We start from the raw sequence: 22,477 nt of genomic DNA on the forward strand, positions 1-22,477 counted from the left end.
CCAAAAGTTTAGCAAGAATTTGACTGGCTTCCACTAAAATCAAGTTTCGAGCCAAAACAGGCCTTCAGCTTTCAAATACAGCTCCACAAAATTTGGTAATTTGAACCAATTGCTCCTACATAAAATCATTCCTCTTCTGGACCTTCTATATAGTTGCACCATGATCCAATTACAGACTTGACAACCCACAGCATTACCCTGTGAACATGACCCATACATGCACTGAACTAAGGGCCACTTCAAATTGGCTAGTGGACATTAAGTGCAGAGCTATCTGTTCACTGTGGTCCCAGGGTGACTGGGCTGTCCATGACTCCTCCTGCAGCTGGACTACAGTCCAGCGCCAGTTCTTTCTGCAGTCAGGGCACCCCCAGTCCAAACCCTTCCACTCCCAGGCTGACTGCTGCAGGAAGACTGTACTATTTCTTGACTCAGCACACAATTTTCTGGGATATACTCAAATTATAGTGTATTTGAACTGCATACAAACAATGACTAGCTGCCTAAGTATCACAGTAAGGTAAGACCCCACACACCAGCCTTGACCTAAGAATCCCCTAAAACTGCCAACACTCATGGCAAGGCGTTTTGGCTGGGCCTGCCTGCTGCACCTGCAGGTATGAGAACAGCTCCATCCCTGCCTGCAAGAACAGAACTTCCTACAACATTTAGATTTACCTGTTCAACCATGAAGCTGACATTTAACACCAACAGCTAACCACTTTAGTTATGGCTAGAGACATTTAGTACCTTCCAGAAGTTTAAGGCAGTAGAAAGCCTTTTCACATGCCTGAGAAAGTTTTTTAAAAAACATCATACCTCATAAATGTTGGGGTGCCACATTTTGGTCAGGAACCTGAAGGTAGGTGGTGAATATGGATAGTCGATAGGAAATTTAATGTGAGCCTGGAAAAAAGCAAAATATTTAGTTATGAAACAGTACCAAATAAAAGAGGTATCAATCAGCAACCACAGTGAAAAACTGGGAAAAACGTTTTCAATTAAAGCCATTAAATTGTTCATTTTATATACCAGTGCCCATGTGGGCCCACAGTGTAATTCTACACAATTTTTAATGAGTAAAACATTAACTGAACAAAAAAAGCTGAACTCCAAGACGGACCTGGGCTGGTAAAGCTCAGAAAACAAGCCAAAAGACATCTACCACATCCTAATTCAAGAAGCACTATCCAACAACTGCTGTTAAACAGGGTAAAACAGATTTGAAAAGCTGGAGCTCAAGACACTACTGCTGTCCTTCTTGGTTCAGAAGCAGGCTAAAAATGTTTGCTAAGGTGAATAGACCTGTTCTACATTTGTCAGTGCAAATATTTTAAATTACTCGTTCTGTGCAGAAAAAGTTTTCTTAAGATACTTGCTCTACTGAGATCCAAAGTTTTTTTGACTTTCTTGTGCAAGAGTTAAGCTGGTCCATTTACCTGTGTCCCTAATACTACATGTTTAGCTACTGCAAGCATTTCCCAAGTCTGAATACTATCTGTGTCTGTTTAACAAATCAGTGCAATTTGATGAACTAAATTTTCATGGGCTGTGACAGCAAACATTACCTTTCAGTGGTCAGCAGCCATTGCAGGGCAAGACTATGAGCTGAGTCAGTTGTGGGAAGAGTGCAGAGATCCCAGCTCTGGATTTTAACTTCTCTGTGCTGTCCTGCCATTCACAGCAGTCAGAAAAGCCAGCCAGTAGGAAAGATGGCTGAATCTCAACTGATTAAGCATCAAAAACACTCCCCTCTGAAAGGGGGACTCGCATGCTGCTTGATGCAGAGCACAAACCCTTCCCTTGACATTGCTCAACCTGCCAAGAAAGTCCCACCACCAGTCTAGCATAGGATCTCCAGAGAAGCATCTCCTGGCCCCTGCACTACAGTCAGGCTCACGTGCGACTGAGAATGCAACAAGAGATCCCCAAAACAAGATGCACATGGTGAATGAATCCCAGGCCAGCCACCCCCTTCCACTTCAGTATCAAACCACACCACTTGGACATGGGGTGCTTACCTTATTCAATAGGACAAGGTATGGGAAGTTCCCAGAAACAGAAGCAGGTAACCAAACAAACTGGATTACTGAGCCATTAAGTACCTGGCTACAGTTCTACCTCCAGATCAGCATGTGCCTTAGCGTTGCAACCCAAATTTTATGGGACCAGAGTGCCAGGTAGCCAAGAAAAGGTTTTCTGTTCACCTTTATGAAACAAATTCAGCAGCTCACATGGCTTTACGTTCTGTACATGCCTGCTCACTGACAGTATGTGGGTGTGTTACAGCAGCAGAGTCCTCACCCTGCAGTCATTTGCCATGGCATGCTCACCATCAAAGATTTATGATATGCTTAAACAATCCTAGCCCATGTTTTAAGGTCTGTTACATGAATGGCACGGCTCCAAGAAGAGCAAGTAAATGTCTCTTGTCACCATACCACCTCAGAAGACAGTGGGTGCTGCAGCAAGGAAATGCCTGGCTCTACAACATGCCACCCTGCAGTGGGAGCAGAGCTGAGATTTACCCAGGGCAGAGCAGATTCACTTCAGCTCAAGGGCTTGCATCATGTAGCTGCAGACTCCTCTGGACCACCAGGGTTTTCCCAAGAAAGCCCATGAGAGTTTCATGAGATCAAAGACATAAAACAGCCCAAAGACTGAGATTAAAAATGCAAAAGATAACAAAACTCAGAGTTGAGTAACTACCAGATTTTTTGGCAGAACCTATGTGTCTTCTACACAGGTATAGTTTCTAGGTGACCAAAAAAAGCATACTGCCAGTAGTGTACCAGCATTACCATCTTTATATCCCACACACATGGTCAAGGAACTGAGGGTGTGGGTCTCATTCCTCTCAGTAAAAGTCCTCTGCTCTTGAATTGTCTAACCCTGAGGGTCTCGCCTCAAAAAGACCACTGCAAAGGCTGAGCCTGGAGCACTAGTTATGGTCTCTGTATGTGATGCAGACTCATGCAGAAGCTGTAGATCCTGGCAGACTGCTTTAAACCTCTAAATCCTGTTTCACAGCCACAACTTTAATAGAAAAAGCCTATCTGCTTGTCTGCAGTTAACAATCATTACAAAATTAAATTAAGCTGATGTTTTGCCATATGAAGGATGCCTCTTGAGCTCTGGCACCAGAAAACGCAAGTGGATAGAAATGAAAGAAATCTTTTTTTCTCATGTGGAGGCTGCTGAGACCCAAACTTTCCTGTAACCAGTCTCATATTTAGAGAAATCAGAAACACATTGCTTGTTGATAAGCCATTTCTAACTAGCCTGTTTAGCACATTGAGATGCTGTACTGGAGCATAAAGCAAGTGAAGCTTCTCTGCAAACCCAGTTTCAGAGCCAAAAGCCACTGAACTAGGAAACCCCGCATTACAGGCAGGGATTTTTTCAAAACAAACAAAAGCATCACTTTCAGGTCCCTACGTTGAGATCATCCAGAATTTGAAAAGTGAAACCAAATGCTTTTCCGGGGCATTACAAACAGGTCCCAGAGAATTACTCTGCATTTCTTCTGTAAGAGAAATCATGGAAAATTACATAAACCCACTCTCCTCTCACTGAATGCTATTTGAGTTTCTGAGTGGGTTAAGCAAGCCAAGAATTTCCAAAACAAGCTGCAAGACTGCTTGCAAAGACACAGCAACAGCCATGATTATAGGTCTCCCCCCACCGTTCCCCACTAAAAGCCCAATTCTAAACATGTTAAGAGACAAAAAGACTGAATTGGCTGATAAACTTATTTTTTTAAATAGAGCTCACATAAAGGCTTCCTCCCTACAATTTCACTGATGTTACGGCAAACCAGTTATCTGAGCTTATTTCTGGTAAGTTCGGCCAGGCTGCTAGGTACTGGAGAGTGGCAGAGTTTCTGGGCAGCTTGTTGCTAGCTCAGTTGCAGCCAAACTAACTTAGGAGGACTAAGATGCAGCTCAGTCCCCCACCTACAAGTACCCAACTATTACCGCATTCACCATGTGCTTGACTCCTCTAGCTGAGCTTAAACTGAACAGAAATATCCTGCTTCAGGGTCTTGATTTTAGCTGCCTGCCTGCCATGGCTCTTTGACATCACTGAACATACTCAATAGCCAGGAAGGTGGAGACCACAGTCATCAACCCATACTCCTCCTTCCCCAATTTTTAACTAGTCATACTTACCAGGCTCTAGAAAAAGAATAGACTCCTCTGGTGTTATATTGAATAGACCAGCCTGGCAAAAGATTCAGCCCTTTACAGGCATTTACAGCTACTGCACAAGAACTTCAACCTCTAAGTTACACCATGACACATATTTTAAGAATATTATTACCACACAGTCACTTTGTTGCCTGTTTTACTGCCTTGCTCCTGTGCATTATTAGTGACTGCACTTCAGGTTTGTTATTTTTCTTCTATCTCGATAAGGTAAAGCTATAGCGAAATCTATACATGTCAGTTATTTGACTGAAAATATAAACCTAATGTTTCTACCAACCACTGAGTTAAGTCCTGATTCAGTCGCTATGATCAATTAGTACAATGACTTTGTTTCTAGAGATCTTGCCATACACTTGACTTGACACTTACATATTAGTATCATCTCCCTCTCAGTGGGGAGCACTAATGCAGGCAGGACTCCCTCCTAGCTTCAGCTGTCTAGAAATTCAGTGTTTATTCCAGCCTAGCTGCATATGACACTTTTGTAGTCTGACAAGGATCTCTTCTACACCTCCCAAACTGACAAAACCTAGATCTCTCATTTTTAGGCAGCAAGGGTAGGAATGGTGAATCCATGCTATCTGCCCACTGCAGAAAGGCCATGGATGGGAAGAGCACACATGTCCTGAAAAGCTACCATCTGATATGGGGAAATCAGGAACACCAGCAGCTTTCACAGTGGCCAACAAACTGTGACTGCTTAGTGTTTCTGGAAGTGCCAGTTAAAGATAATTTTTATTTTAAAACATCACAAGCTTAATGCAAGCCCTCTGACAATGCAGCATCAGTGAAACTGAGCATCCTGTATTTAAGATCAGATATAAAGGAAGCATTTAACTATTTTGTACTTTTTTTGTTATTATCTGTTACAGCCCACAGACAAGGTCCTACCGACTCCATGTGCAGGTATGTCCTGGTTTCAGCTGGGAGAGAGTTAATTTTCTTTTTAATAGCTGGTATAGTGTTACATTTGGGGTTTAGTATGAGAAGAATGTTGATAACACACTGATGTTTTTCAGCTGTTGCTAAGTAGTGCTTATCCCAAGTCAAGGATTTTTCAGCTTCTCATGCCCAGCCAGCGAGAAGGCTGAAGGGGCACAAGGAGTTGGGAGGGGACACAGTCAGGGCAACTGACCCAAACTGGCCAAAGGGCGTTCAGCATTGAAGCTAGCCACATTGCACTGTTAACTATTTGATAAGGTAAAAACGAATGTAGGACCAACACTGCTATTTCAGCTCCAGATATTATGACTTAGGACATAAGTAAATTTTTGTGGCAGGGCTAGGCACTAGCCTGGTATTTTAGGCCCAGTTCTGGCTTTGCTTCCTAGCAGCACTGTATCAATGTTTATTGACATCTGTTGTGGTCCTGGAGAACTAGGACCACATCTCTGATCCAAGTTAGAAGATGAGTGACCGGGTCAATTAAGTCTTGTGAGTCCTGAAAACTCCCTTGCTGCTACAATGGCCATATGAACATTAAAAGCAGCAAACTCCTTATATTCTGTATTACCTACACTGTTTCACAAGGAATTTAAATCAAAGATCTGAATGTGAAGAATGAACTAGATCTCATAAAAAGGACATGCAGCTTCTAAACAAGAAAGAAAATAGAGCCACAGGTCAGTAGGGCAAAGATGAATCAAGAAGTGAGGTTAAGTTACACAATCAGAGACTGGTTTGACAGGCAGGAGCCCATTCTTGTTTCACACTACATCGTATCTACTATACACTTCCTAATTTAGTTATCTGGGGCATTACTAAAAGCTGTCATTTCCAATTGAAACTACTCTGGTATAAAGTAGGTTTCCTTTTACCAAAACTTCTTTTAACAGTAAATTGTTATTAACTATTTATCTGTTTGTGTATGTTCATAAAGCTGGGACTGGATACGATGGTCAAAGTTACTATTACACCTTTAAAGAAAGGGCTTTCACACACCTATTAGTCTTTTACTCCTTAGAGCTGAAATCGGGACTAACAATAGACATGAAGCCATAGTTGAGCTGAATGATACAAGGAGAATTCACTACAGCCCCGTAAAGCTGGTCTAGATCCAAGCTCCTGTGATCTCATACATTCACACTCCTGCTGCCTGGGCCATCTCCCAAGGGATCCGAGTAAATAAAACTGCTCTGAACAATGAAGTTACAAGAAGCTGTACCTGGAAGCCAAACCATTTTCTTCTAACATTACTTAAAAGAAACCAAAGGATTTTTTTTTTTTAAATATTGTCTTATTTTGGTAACCTAGAAGTTCAGTGTGGACACTCTAGCCTTCATAACAGTAACTGCTCATGGCAGCTGCTACTCATCTCGAGACTAAGTTAGCCTGCGCTAGTCAGCTGTGTTTAGGATCTCAAGCAGTTAGAGAAGATATTTCTTTCTTGCAGTTGGTTTTACTGCAGGGACAGTCCATGGTATTGCCCAGTTAATTGTGCTGTTCAGTCTGAACCATGCAGCAACTACTTTGGCTCTGGCTTGAAACACTCATTGTCCGCCCATGCCCTTCAGCCAGGGAGCACCCAACTTCAGACAAGGCAGCTGTTAACACTCTTGTGTGCAGAGCTTCCTGGGGAAAGGACGGAAACCCAAATAAGAAGTTTCCCTTGGCCAGAGGCCACCTGCACACGCCTGAAGCTGTTGCCCTCCCCAGTCACACAACCAAGAATGGTCCCACCAGCACATGGCCAGATGCCCATCTCCAGCCGTGCACAGGCCAGTCCTGCAGTGCCCATGGTTTGATAGAGAGGTTTTTCCTGCCTCAGCTCTATGTCCCAGGCTGACAATGCCAAAGCAAGAACATTTCCAGACAGGGATAGCTTCTGAACTCCTTAGTATAAACCCCTAAGATGCAGCTGTGTCACTTTGACAATTTTTTCCCAAAACTGCAGGTCAGTGCCTGCAAAGCTCAGATAAAGGAGCAGATTACAGGAGCACTCATCTACATTAATTATGCTAACAACTGCCAGGTTCACTTCCATTACTTTTATTGTCAGTTTGACTTTACATGATGCTACAGACACCACCATCATTGCAACAACTGCAGAAGATGTAGCAGCTAGCAAGAGATACCGAGTTGGAAATGGTGGCATCCTGAGCCATCCAAATACTTCTATAACCTTCCCATTTTCATTCCTTTTTTGCATTTGTCTGCCACCTCGTCACAGAAAAGGCAACTACCGACATGTATATAAGACCTAACACCAAACAGAACTACTTGGTCCTGTCCCATAGGGCAAACTGCTGGCCCAACAGCTTTACTGAGCTTTGGCCACAGGAGCCAAGCACTAAAGCAATTTCAGATTCCCACATGAGAAAGCTGACATCATCCTGAGGTTTCTGTATTTTCCCAGGAATTCCCATGCTGAAATATTATTAGATTCTGCCCCCAATACAACTTTCACTCCAGAATCAGGCCTGATTTTGAGAAAAAGAAATTAAGATTGACTATATTAGAGATTGTGACAGGCAAGACATGAGGAGACTTCTGCCATCACTGAAGGCCTCATGCTGAGATTGTGCTCTTGGGTCTGACACCTTCTGGTTGGTTGCTCGCAGACTGTACATGCATTGTATGACTTGAAATCAGGCTCATTGGGTGTGTGTTATGCAGAGGCTAGTCTGTGTGACTGTTTTCTGGGCAGAAACAGATGACTCAGTTCTTATTTATATCTCTACAAATACACTGACTTCCCCCTTTGAACAAAATAGGAAGAATAACTCCCAATGTGTGAAACTTAAGTCTCCCTATAGTGTCTCATACTTACTGAAGGAGCCAAAGATGGTGATACTGCACCTAAAGTTTACTCCGAATCATACATCTCTTATGTCTCTGCTTTAGAGAGGAAGCTGGTATTTGAAATAGCCCTACTACAGGTATAACTGAGGATGCTGGTACCTGAACAGGTAAAGCTCTAACATGAATGTAGCTGTTCTAGAAATAGTTTGTATCTTCAGAAAAAGCAATTTTACATCTCTTTCTGGTTGTAAAAACAATAGAGTTTTGCTGGAGCAGTTGCAGGAATATTTGAGGCTGCTTATTCAAAGTATCATGCTACACTACTGGCATCTCTGGCATTATGTGTGGAAGTCCTCCAATGAAGTGTGTACAGGGTTGACACTCTGGGCATTTGCCTCCACTGTCAGGGTCCAGAAGATTGTCTTTTTTATTAAGAACTACATTAGCCTACAACATTTTCAGCATCCAGTTCAATCTCAAATTTTGAACTTTTATGACCTAGGTGAGTAATTTACTTTAAGATGAAGCAATTTACACATAGGCATATCTATGGAATGGTTGAGCACAAGATGTTATGATGTACTTCAGACTTATCCTGGTCACTTCTACAGTTTAGTTTGCTTAAATTCAAGTAATCACAACCAAAGCATATCCCAGTTTAGCAGCATTTTGCATCAGTCTTGACAGAGTTTCTATAAACTCACCTATTCATTCTCCCATTTGCATACTCACCAAAACACAGCAGATTGCTTTACTGTTCGGTGAAGCAAGCCATACCATTTACATCTGCTGAGTGAAGAGATGTCCAAACTAGCTCAATATATAAACAACCTTTCCTTCAGCCCGATTTAACTATTTTTAGACAATTCTTTAAACAAGCACCATTCATGAGTCAGTGAATAAGTAATTGCCTTGATTCTCTTCATATGCAAGCCAGGCTGGATGCAAGAGGAAAGCTCTCCTCAAGGGACAGCCAGTCACATGGTCTGCTAAAAACACAGGGCAGGTCTTCGTGCAGTCACCTCTTTCATAAGCAGCAAGTGGAAAGGAATATTTATAGCTTTGTAAGTGTAAACCATAGTACTGTGCTGCAGCGTTACACAACTTTGCCTTTCTCAGCACAGCAGGCAGCAGTTCTGACAAGACTTCTTAAGTTGGCATACCAGCCTTCATTTAAACAAGGGATATGTTTCTAGAAACTGAATGGCAACACCTAGGAATTGCACTCGAAATCTTATCTATGCCGGCTGCGACACAGAAGCCAGCTAAGCACTTATGCAGCCCTTCTACTTTTTTTTAAGCCACTGCATTACTGATCATAAACCCTCGTGTTTGGATGTGGTTACAGGCAGTAAGTCTAGGCAGATAGGGGTAACACTTACTCAGCAGTAGTAAGAAAGTCTGCTGGGCTGTACCACTTGCAACCAAAAAGCTAAATACAGCAGCACCATCTCCTAGTGTGGAGACACAATCAGCATTGTATTAGTCTAGATTTATAATCTTATACTGATAAAACTGTATTATGCATAAACCCAGTGTATAACCCATCTGCAAAGTGTCTATAATCCTGTATGAGCCAGTGAGGTCCGATACACCTATATGCAAGCTATCTCCCTGCCCAGCATCCTCCAATTCACTGCAGGAACCAGCACTAATGTCAGAAGGTATTTGCTAGTGAGAAGCCTACATTCAAGGCAGAAAAGCATATTTTCACACTTTTTGCATAATGATGCGCTGTCAGCTCCATTATCATAGGCTGCTTCAAACAGATCAAGTTTAAAGTTTAAGCTAAAATAAGTGCATTAGCTGATACATACCCATCCTTGCTCCTAACGCTATTGTTTCTACAGTAACAGGTTTTGGGTGGTTTTTGCTAGTGAGGAGCCAAATTTAAGAGGCATTCAGCATTCTATCATTCTCTACCTCTTTTCACCCCTGCCTTGTGCTTTAGATGATTTGGAGCTCACACCATTACAGTGTAGCTTTACTCATGAGCAGCAATGACTTGGTTGCCCAAAAACTGCACTGCAAGGGATGAGTATTAAAGAAAGATGAATCCTAGCTCAGATCTAGTTTTTCAAAACAAGACAACCACCCCAAATTCCACAATGTTATTGAAGTGCTAAAGTCTCATTTTGAGCTTTGGCCTACTAAGGAAAGGAAGCCCAGTTCAAATGATATGTTTAATTCATATAATGACTTCAAAACACAGACACCCACCTTAAGTCAAAAATTAAAACACAGAAGCAGATAAATGAGGCCTGCAGAATATTAGGCTGCAGCTTCTCACACTACAAAGTACTCTTGCCTGGGATAGGGGGTAAAAGCAGCAGCTGCCAGCCCTAATCTGCCAAAGTACAGATCATGCAAATTTATGTGTTAACAGCTGCATTACACCAGGCAGAAGACTAGCTTTTACACCAAACATCTGCTTAAAAAAAGCACAGATCAGACAGCACTGCTGCTGTAGTCACAAGGACAAGATATTCAACTGCTTTGGCCTTTACTGGCTCCAAAATACTACTGATGTTTAAATCACATCTCGAGTTGCCTTATATTAAGTACCATATAGACCTATGCTCCCAACGTGGTCCTAAGGAAACAGCTACTGAAGAACGTGTCCCTTCACATTCAGTCCTCATCTCCTGCACATCACCAGCAAGTCACCTCCCTGCTATAACAACCATGTTCCATTTAAAAAGCTAATTACACATAGCTAGATGAGAACCATCTACAAAATGTTTGTTACTGATCATCATTAATACATGGATGCTTAAAAAGACACCTTTCAGGTCAGAGGGATATACAAGAAAAAGTACAAAACTTAGGTGAAAGCTAGCATTGATATTTCTACCTATGTTCCAACTAGTTGCCATGTCAATGACTAATATGACATCTAGATAAAGCCAGAATCCTCAGTTTGCTGAAATATCTCCTGAAAGAGCCAGTAAAAGGGTACAAAGCAGGTTGATTCATCTGCAGTGCGGCATAGATATTTAAGGGACCCTTTATACTTCTGATAAAAGCAGAACTGGTGCAATCAAGGTAAGCTTGGTACATGAACAAACATCCTTGAAATTCAAGCTTGTATCTAATTAATTGTAACCATTTGTAACCATTTATGTTAAGTTTGAAGGCATACAGGGTAAGAGTAGCAGTCAGGAAGAACCACTTCAGAATACCACAGGTCAAGAGGATTTCAAGGTCAAGACAGAAATTTAATGAGACAGACGTAAGACGAGCATACAGGCATGGAATCTGATCATTTGGACAAAAAGCTGGACCTTGAAGGAAAGTCAAAGGAAGTTTGTACAATTCTGCAACTAAAAGCAACCCTTAAATAGCTCCAACACCATGCAGTATCACCTACCAGTACCAAGAAAGGAACTAGGGAAAAATTAAATTCTTCCTTTATTTAAGCATGTCATAAATATTATTCTTGATTTGAAGTGGCATATCTGACTTAAGTTTAGAAAAAATTTGTGTGACAGGTAAGTGATCACCCATAAGTGGCACACCAGCAAAGAGAAGACAAGATCTATGGAAGATCCGACAGTCTGCTTTTAGTGAGAGCTGGAGTGTGAATGAAGAAAAGCCTCCAAGCACGACAGTGGGGAAAAAAACAGAGCAGTCTACGTTGAGCAACAAGATAAACTGCACTAGCAGACTGACAGTAAGAGCTCATGCAAGAGGTGCTGCATCTATGGCTATGGAGATTTGTAGGAACAGGTAGTACCTCAAGGAAAAAAAAAGTAGAGAACTCGAAGACAAGAGCAAGTCTGCTACTGTGAGACATCATTTTCTACTTAGAACCTTCTGGTGGTTTTGGATAACTTATTTTTCAGCTTCACCCTTCCTTTTTAAGGTCTTGAAGTTTAAGAACACTAGCTGAACGCTAGGGAAACAGATAATAAATAATAGCCTTCCAATAGGTCCTCATGAGAATGCCAGTAGCCACATAGAACCTTCTGATTTTGAAGCCTCCACAGAAACAAGTCATGTTGCTTTCCTGCTAAGACTCACCTAAAAGCTCCTCCACTTTCTAAATAATAGGATCACCACATGTAAGTCTCTGTGACTAGAGATCACTGAAGCTTAATCTACAAAAATGCATGCTGTGTCTCCAATAGCTCCAGTATAGTGCTCCAGCATAGTGCTCCAGCATGCTACCACACTCAAAAATTGTAGCATCCACATGGTCAGTTTGGGAACTGGATTATCTTTTACTCTATAGAGAGAAAAATGATACCCACACCTCTGCAAAAAAACCTAAGACATGAGCACAGGACTTGCTCACTTCTACATGGAATAACCTGAGGCTACCAAAACTCAGGAATGGCAAAGAAGAGAAAATTCATCCATATTTGTATGCTAGCCACAATCTCATGATTATATTTTTTCCTGTCTTACAAGATTAATTCCAGACCACTTGGTCTTAATGTTGTTAGGCTATTTGATCACAGCCTGTATCTCAGACACATTGCACCTGATGCAAGATGCCTACACCCTATCAAATTACAATGCAGTAATAATCAGTTTGCAGCAAAAGTTGACAGCGTTTTGAGAATACAAGTGTAAGCGCAGCCCTGTCATGGGAAACCTACCCCAGACATACATGGAAGTGTCTGAACCCTAAAATAATCTGTATTGGTAGTTATAGCCTCATCTATGCTGGGATAAAATATGTTGATGTTAAAAGAAAATTCACCCACACTCATCATTACAAATATTTTCATGCTTGTTTTTTCCAGTTACTAGCAAGCAACACTACAAGCTTCTAGTCAACATTGCTTTGAAGTTCATCAGTAGTTAATGATGAGTAGCTATTTCAAATTGATGATTCAGGTTCAACCATACCATCAAGGGAATGACCGATTATTTTGATTTTAAGAAATTAATTCATTGCTTGTAAAGAGGTGTTACACTGACAGATTCAGACATCTGCATGCTCCTTAAAGCATGAGCTGCTTCCTGACACAGAAACATATCCAAAGCATGACTTGGAGGAGCCTCTAGTGGTGATAAAGTAGATATGATTATGAATTAACAGATGCTTAAGTATAAGCTAACAGCCTTGCTGGTACTCACACTAACCTATAGATGCATTACTCCTAGTCAGGTTACCAGTGATCAGCACGTGAAAGACACACACACACACGGTATCAAGTAGGATGATTTAAATAGTGGTCTACCTACAGTTTTTATATTACCTTGAATCAATAAAGGGAACAAGACAGCTTGCTTCTTGTCCTCTTCAGCTTGCAGATAACATTTGGTACATAACTGAATAAAGAATTCTGAAAGTTTCCTAGAGCAGGGAGCAGTGTCTGTGCCTGAGTTTTGCACCAAGTTATAATGACACAGGTAGATCACTATTTTTAAATAAATTGTGTCTATGCACACAGAAGGTAAGGATGTTTAAGATTTGCACTGCAGAAACACATCCTTTAAGCAACTTCACACAGATATTAGAGCAGTATCTTCCACAGGTAGCAAGACTGGAGAATGTTTTGCTGCTGGAAAAGGGCTTTACCAGTGCACGAACTGTGTTTGGCAGAATCAACTGGAAGCAGTTCTGTTTGCACTCCATTTGACAGCAGGTATTATTAACCATGCAGTTTCTCCAATCTTGCAACCTGTTGCAGCCACACTGATGTGTCACAAAAACTGGAAAGCTAGTTTCACTCTTCCAGTAAGCCCTGAAACATTACACTATTTGATAAGCATTAATACTGATGTAACTCTTTCTTTAGCCTAGCACAAAAGAAAACCCGCATTTAGTGATTTGCCTGTATCCACTCACATACCATTTAGGTTCCAGTAAGTGACCTTAAAGAACTGGAGGACTTAAAGGCTCATCTGGCATCAGGTACTCAAAAAAACCAGCCAACTTTTGTCATTAGTTAAAAGGTTCAGACACCAAAAAAGTTAATGCTGTTCCAGCACTTTGCAACAATTGCAGACTAGACACTGTCAAAGTACTTCAGAGGTTTTATTAGCAGATGAAAGATTTGTCTGGCAACTGCAGGTGTCTCTCCTTCTTATGAGTCCACCTGATACAGAGTAAAATTTCCCCAAAATCAAATCATTAACAGAACTGGTGTTGAATTTTTTTTTTTTTTTTTCAAATACCAGTGTCACAGTTTAACCCCACCACGCAGCCGCTCACTCACTCCTCCCCATCCAGTGGGATAGAGAAGAGAATCAGGAAAAAAAAGTAAAAGTCATGGGGACAGTTTAATAGGACAGAAAGGAAGAAAAATAATATTAACAGCAACAACAACAACAAAAGAATTGGAATATACAAAACAAGCAATGCACAATGCAATTGCTCACTACTTGAGGACTGATAGTCAGTCAGTCCCTGAGCAGTGATCTGCCTGCACCCCTACCCCACCCCAGCTCCCCCCAGTTTATAAACTGGGCATGACATCATATGGCATGGAATATTCCTTTGGCTAGTTTGGGTCAGCTCTCATTGCTGTGTCCCCTCCCAACATCCTGTGCCTCTCCAGCCTTCTTGCTGGCTGGGTATGAAAGCTGAACAGTCCTTGACTTAGGATAAACATTACTTAGCAACAACTGAAAACATCAGTGTGTTATCAACATTGTTCTCATCCTAAATCCAAAACATAACACTGCACCAGCTGGTAGAAAGAAAATTACCCCAGTCAAAACTAGGACAACTACTGAAAGTTATACAGCTGTTTGCAAACTAATTTAAAAGCCATCTACACATGAACAGTACATTAACAGTAATTGCCACTTGTCAGGGTTTGCTTTAGGAGACCTAGATATAATGAAATAAAAAGTACAGCCCTCAAGGCATTCTCTGCCTAGTGAATAATATTTAAAAAGCTAAGCACGATCACATATTATTTAAGTTATATATGTAATAAACTGTTCTCCTGTGTCAGATCTCTGGATGAAAATTATACGGCAAATGGACTGGAACTCAAATAACATTTATTTCCCCGCTATGTAGTCTAAAAACCTATACTTTTACCTGGTTAGTTATATTCCTGCATGGAATTAATTTCCTGAAAACAAACAAACAAAAAAAACCCAACAGAGTTCACCAGATGCTACTGTAGAGCAAGCATGCAATGGTGTGTATTTAAGAGCTCTGTATCTGTTGGCAGATTTTGGGGGAGATCACAGTACTGACTGGGATGGAAGAACACTGCAAGGTGACAAACAGAAGCCAACTCTTTTCTTCTAGCTGCTTTATTCTGTGTTTCTCTGTTGTGTTTCTGTACAGGAGCAGCTACAGGCTGGAAATTTTAGTCTAAGAAAAGCCTTATGCTGTATGTATGGTTTCAGTTTTAAAAGTCTCTAGAAATACAAGGGGCAATAATGGAACATAACAGCTCAAAAAACATCTCAGATTATGCACCCCATCACACTGCAGAGAGGTTCAAGTAACACATGGAGGAAGTACTTGCACTACAAGGGTGGTGGCATGGGGGACAACTGCAGGAACTGCTTCCAAGCACTCTCCCTGAAAAAACCCCCCACAGTGTTCCCTTTGTTCCCATTCTTGGGGATTCAGAATTATTCCCTAGAACCACTGCTCAGTTCCTCCTATCCCACCTTGTCCCAGTTTTCATAGCCCCTAAGGAAAAGCATTTTCAACCATGCAAAATGGTATCTATCAGAGACTGTAACCTTCACTGGCACTGAAGGCAGTCTGGGAAATCAAGTATCAGATCCAAGAGCCAACCCTGCTGTACCACAAGGGTTATGCATTTCACAGATCACTACACTTTGCTTCCATATGCCTCGAACCCTGAACTGGCCCTGTGAAACAAAGATTATGCTCCTCTTCGGAAGAGCCTTACCAATGCCTATGAAGTACACCAAGGCAGGATTCTGGGCTATCAGCGCAAAATACACTTACATGCCCACAGCGAGAAAGGATCAACAATCGGTGACCTTGGCCATGCCACCACATATCATCTGCATCAGGCACACAAACAGCTCAACCAAGCAGCACAACCATCTCTAAAGGCCTCTGCGTATCTGACCCTTAAAATTACTCCTGCCTGCTCAGCATTACACTGATTTGTATCCAATATTGTTTGTTCTAGTGCAATACAGAATATTCTGCAGATGTCCAAAACTACTCAGCCTTTAACTGTCCCACTGAAAGCAGAAGTTTATACCATGCTACTTGAAGCTTAAGGCCAACAAGCTTGTTTTTTAATGCCAAACACTTCAAACTCAACAATGTTAGACTTTAAATGACAAAGTGGTTCAACGAAATGGCAGCTTCTTTTCCTATGCACCAAACCCATGCACGAGGAATAGCAAGGCTAGCATTCGTTTTAATGGTCACATAAGCACTACCACCTTGAACTTGTTAATTTTAAAGAATATATTCACATTGCTCATAGACAAATTTATTTAAGTACAAAGATAAAACTGTAATCCCCTGTCTTTTTTTAAAAAACACTTCAGTGCACCTGAACACATCCTGATACAACGCTTATATTTTAATATGAGCATCTCCTTATTACAAAGATGCTTTACAGTAACAAAGGAGCTCTCCTCCCCTGCATGGCAATAGCTAAGCAATCATACAAATTTAAGAGAATCCCTTGTAACTCCCACTTTGCACCTACCTGTTAGTACAGTCTTGAATACCTACTCTAATGGGACTGCCTTCAGAGCTTTTTAGAAAGCTTAATTATCACCTTTGGCATCAATTAGGTCAGCAGAAAGTGGTGCTTTCTGAAATCTGTTGGGGAGCAAGACAGCAAACTTATCACTGTCATGTGAATTTAGGAGGGGAAATCAAAGCCATTACTAACTCAGGAAGTAGCAGAATCCACATAGAGTATCTACAATATCAATTATATATGGGTTTGTTTCAAGTCAGATTTAGAATCAGAGGAAGTGAAAAAACATTTCTCAACAAGGATTTCCCTCTCCCATACTGCCTTCAGCTACAGATTTCTTGATGCTTAAGTCTCCTCATCTCTTGGCCACACTGCTGAAGAACTTCAAAGTGTACTAACTTTAGTCCATTATCAATAGCACCAACATTAAATATAAGCATTCAAACCAACTGCCAGGTTTTAGCAGTAGGGTAAGGATCTGTCTCTCAAACAGTCTGCAATTCAAGACACTCAATACAGTTCCAAATTAACATGCTATGCTTTGAAGTTTGGAAAAAATCATCCCTCCGCCCCCCAATTACCACCACAAATGGCAAGAGATTTCCTATAAATTCCTGTTACAAGAAGTATGCAAGTTTTGTTCTGAAGGCTACTGTTCAGTATTCACTATGTGAAAAGAGAACCTCCAAGACCGACCACTTTTCAGGGGACTTTTTCATATTCCCAACACTTAAGTGCTCAGGCCAAAGCTTGCTAATTTTCAGCATCAGTGTTAAAGACAGCATACAACTCATCCGGGTATAAAAAAAAGTAAGTATCAGAATGCTTGACAAGTTATCTCCTGTGCCTCATTTTAAGACATACTATATACAGCATTATCAGCAATCCTTAACCTTCCTAACAGGATATTTGAGAGTTACACAAGTAGATGACCTGCATCTACCACAGAAAGTAGAGCAAATGATAAAGATGCCTGCCTTTGACTGCATCACCAGTCTTCAACTTCATGTGCTACAAAATAAATTACATCATATTGATTTTGTTAATCCTTTCCAAATATTGTACACTTCAAACAAACCTGCGATGTAAGTTGATTAGACAACACTGACAACCTAGGCAATTGAGTCCAAGAGCAAAAGGGGAACAGCATCTAATACATTCGTGGCTTCTGCTCTGGTATCCCAGGAAACCAGCTGCAGCTGCTTGGTTCAAGTTGTGTACTATGGCAAAAATGTCCGCAATCCAGCTCTAATAACCAGCATTTCCACAACTGCTAAGTAGTGTTCGTAAAACAGTGCAGCAGCTCCTCTATAGAATCTGCAGCATGAACTGCACATGCATAAGAATGGTATGTCTGGGGAGTCAGGGAACAGAAATGTTTTAACTAAGGTCATCAGACACTTACTACATGAGATTTGCAGAGACATCAGTATAAAACCTAGGTTGCTTGCACAGAGTAGCATAATAAGGGAGCTTGTGAAGATGCCAGGGTATCACAAGCTAAATGGTCACTCAGTTACCTTCCTTGGAACTGCTCTCTGCAACCCCTTGGTCATCTAACTGAAGAAAACTTCAACTTCATTAACACATTTAGCCCTTCCCCAAAATGTAGGCAAAAAGCATCAGCTGGAAGGTTGTCCACCTGGTAGTATTTAGTTTGTAATTTCAGTGTCCTAACAGCCCTGGTCTCTCCTCCAACTATTATGTCATTAGCTTCTAGAATAAGTCTAAACAGCCTAAAATAGTCTAAAAATCCAAATTTATTTCAGGTACTATGTGTGCCATTTTAGTCTGCCACTTCAGAGTCTTGAAGCATTTATCTGTATATACAGGAAAGATACAAAGACGACACCAAACTGACTACCCACACTCCAGAAGTCAGCATTTAGACTCCTGGATTCTTCTCAGAGAATGCTTTGAGAAAGCCATATTTAGCCCAATATTATTTTTCAATGTGCTACACAGCTGAAGTGGTAGCCATCAAAACTGTTATAACGCAAATAAAAAAGGCTGTGGGGGAAATTAAGATTTACAAGGTTAACTGAAAAATTCAGTGAATTATCTTCCTGCTAACATGAAAGATGAGTAATACTAAGCTGCACTGTGGTATTCTCAATCAAAATACTTTGCAGAGACCCCAGGTGAGCCTCCGGTGTCCATCTCTGGGGGACAGGCTGCCACTCTACACATTACTTTCAGCATTTCCATCTGCACATGCTGCTAATTGTTTGCACAAATGCCTATATTCATTTACCAGGGATTATCAAACCATATTTAAAGCCTTTCTTTTGTTGGTCTGTTCCTCCCCATCAAAATACACAATGGAAGTTCAGCTTCATTAAGTTTTTTTTATTAAAACCTACCAGGCAGTATCAGGAACAAAACAGTGGACAGAGCAGACATAAGCAATTGTGATTTAGTGCATAAATCAGTATTGGGAAGGACAACAAATTAAAATATGACAGTTTGATTCAAATATCAACTGTTTGGAAGTAACCTCATATTAGTGCCAAAACCAGATTTGGAGATTCTCTCAGGCTGATTTTCCATGCAGTCAGCTTCGCTGTGCTGTAGCATGAAGAGCCTGTCAACAGCAAGGAAGCATTTTAATATAACAGAAAATGTTACAGTGAACTCATTAAAGCAGTGAGGAAGCTCAAGGGGTACTGGGTGGTGAGCACAGGTGGGAACTAGTTTTAAAAGATTAAAGATGCAGCCTGGGCTTCTCAGTTGAGGGAAGATTTCAATTCCAAGAAGGTATTGCAAAGGGGAAGCAGCACCCTTGTAAACTTCATTGTTACAGTTGTCCAGGAGAAATGATGGTAGAATGTCTCTACACTGCTATCTGATAATTTTCTATTGAACTAAGTTCAAAATATCTCCAGAAACCTGAACTTGTGTCTGTATTCTTCCCATTATGAAGATGCCCTCCTTCACCAGCTATGTTTGAAGAACATCAGGTATCTTCTCAGTACCAAGCTTGCTCACTACCAGCATGCCTTCTCTCCACCACTACAGCCATTTGAAGTAGCAGCTATTATGAAGCTAATGTGTGTAGTTCTGCATGTGCACAAATGGCTGCAGTGTACCAACTGCTAAGGGAAAAGGCAAAGCACTGGAAGCTCAACGGCAAAACGGTCCCAGAGCTTGTTTAGATTTATAGCCTTTAAAAAAAGTGAGGACTAGCAGGTACTGTAAGAGCAGCTAACAAGTTAGATACTGAGCAGGACAGCTCAGGGTCCCCATTGAGCACCACAGCGAATGTGTCGTCACATTAGGATACAAGCGGCAATCAGAATTACTACATCAAACAGATTATTAAGAACCAGTTGAATAACGACAGTGTGGGCAGCATTGGCACTGACATTTGAACCCCCCAAAACTAGAAGTGGATGAACTGTTGTTTCCTACTACTTACACTCAAGTATGGGTCTGATAAATCCTCAGTATTACAGCTTAAGAAATACCTTAGTATCCAAACACTCTAAGCCCTGAGCAAGAAGTAAAGAACTAACCAGCACAAATCACAGCAGAGGTTGGTCCTCCTCCCATCCTTCCTGGCACCATAGCTGGCACCACCATTTGTACAGCCAGGTAACAAACTAGCCATAAAGTCCCTCATTTTTAACTTAAATGGTTTATTTTGGAAGAAGTAACCACTTAGACCTTTATTTCTGGAGTTGAAGTGTGAACAGTTTAGGCAGGATGAACTCAGAGCAAGCAGCCACTTTTTTTTCAACAAGTGTGGGACTGCATACGCAGGAAAAAAAATCCCAACCAGAAGCCTTTGGCTACTTCTGAAATTCTGCACAAATGCCTGTTACCTTTCCTAATAGAAAACTCCTGACAAGACAATTTTGTATACAGTCAGTTGTGGTTTTAAGTGTTAATTATCTGTTGATGATTTGAAAACTGCATACATACACTATCAATACTTTTCTACTCTGGGAAGAAAAAAAATATAGCCAGCATTTTCCTTCCTTTTCCATCCTAATATCCAAGCAATATCTTGGCAGCTGTAGCACAAGGGGATGGAAGCTGAGAATAATAATCTAAGCAAATTAAATTAGCGACCTACTTGCTTGTTTAGTGATAAAGATAGCCAAGCCAGCAATTTCTGACCAGACTTAGTGATCACCTGATTTACAATGTAGATTTTAAAATTATGGCTTCAGCAGCACATGTAACTCTACAGAGCACGTCATTAACATTCCATGTTTAACTTTTCGGGAGAGTGAAAGAAGAAAGCACTCACCAGAAGCCAGTTCTTACACAGCCTTGTTACAGCAGAAAAATCACTTGTCACCACCCTTCAGAGTATGCTGGGCTTTCAAGAGAGCTCTAATTTACTTATATTACCATACCACAAGCTGTACAATAACCATCATTTTTGCAGCTCATTAGTAGCTGCAAATCCCTTATTGCATTTGTAGGCTGGTTTAACTTTGCAGGTTTGAGAGCACCTAGCAAGTCACAGCCTCATCACACTGAACATTACACAAGCAGTAACACGTATCTCACCCTTAAAATACACCAACAGCACTGACCACCACCTGCAAAAGGAGACAAGTTTCAAAATCCACTCCTTTATTCTCATTATGCAGAGATTAGCCTCATTTGAGTACCAGATTGTTTGCTGCTCAAGTGACTCCGCAATATTTTCAGTTAGCCTCTTCCCAACAGGGCATCATTCGATGGAAGTATCAACATACAAAAACGGAGAAAGCAGCAGCAGATGCTGAAACTAACACTGGACCACTAGCTACAAAGTCAGTTCTAGATGCTTTAAAAAAAACACACCAAAAAACAACCAACCAAAAACCTTTGAGTTAATTTGGACTTTGTAGGAAAAAATACTTCCTCCTGCTGGCAAGATTGTTCTCATGCTAGAAGCAAATATACAGGCAGCTTTACTGCAGATCCAGTATATTTTGTGGCTTCAAAGTATTTCAAAACAAGTATCTGGAAGACATCTATGTAATTAACTATTGTTTAGTGTTGCTCTGCAAAGTAATGTCATCTTTTCAATATAGCAAGCCTGCAGAGATACAAAGGTTGAACACAGTGGCTGTTTACAGCCTATATTAACAGCAAGTGGGACAGCATTTCAGGCTCAACAGTCCTTATCTTCCTCAGAGGGAAAAACCAAGGAGTTGGATGCTGGGGAAGTGACCTCAGGAGTATCCAAGCAATGACATATGCAGCACAAGCTCCTCCATGTTTGCTGCAATGATGCCCAACCTTTCAGGGTGCTATGTCTGTGGACACCAGATTTCATATTTCACATAGGGCCATTTTACTAGCTGCAGCCATCAGGATTAAAATGCTGTCATTCTCCTATCAGCAGAAAAAAAAATCTCAGCAAATCCAAAGCAGGGTAACCCATACTGTGCACTAAGCCATATGTCCAGAGTTCGTGTTCATTGTACAATCACTTCTGCACTGGGCATTGCAGCCTGTGTCATAGGGGGGTTTTATGCTTCTGCTCTAATCTCCAAAATAAACATACAAGGCAGCATATCTAATTATAGCTAAGGTAACACATAGCTCATTTGCTTTTTTACTGTGAGTAGTTAGCTTTTAAACACAGCTAGTGCAATATCAGATTAATGATCATGGAAGTGTGCATCACTAGTTCATTATCCTTACAGTTCAGTAGTTTAACACAAAAAGCCACAACAGCAAGATCTTTAATTTGCAAATTAAACACTGACTGATCTGACATTCTTGTACATGTTATCATAGGACATTAAAGTTGCTTCCAATGTGAAATGTCGTCTTTAAAATCACAGCTTCATCCAAGGGACAACTGACTACAGCAAACTAATGAGAAAATATCACTGGAAAAACTTAAGGTTATGCAAAAAAAGTCAGCCAATGAGAAAGTGTTTATAAGGTTGGATT

At 41.0% G+C, this 22,477-nt stretch overlaps 1 protein-coding gene across 1 annotated transcript in view; it reads right to left on the bottom strand.

Moving 5' to 3' along the window:
• LOC126035923 (ubiquitin-conjugating enzyme E2 R2) overlaps positions 1 to 22,477 on the bottom strand; it is a 56,415-nt gene that overhangs the window by 12,843 nt on the left and 21,095 nt on the right. Inside the window, exon 2 of the mRNA XM_049795072.1 lies at positions 820 to 906. Within this exon, the coding sequence (XP_049651029.1) occupies positions 820 to 906 (87 nt within the window). The remainder of the gene's footprint in view (positions 1 to 819; positions 907 to 22,477) is intronic.

The sequence above is a fragment of the Accipiter gentilis genome, chromosome Z (assembly GCF_929443795.1).
Source record: "Accipiter gentilis chromosome Z, bAccGen1.1, whole genome shotgun sequence".
Classification (NCBI taxonomy): Eukaryota; Metazoa; Chordata; class Aves; order Accipitriformes; family Accipitridae; genus Astur; species Astur gentilis.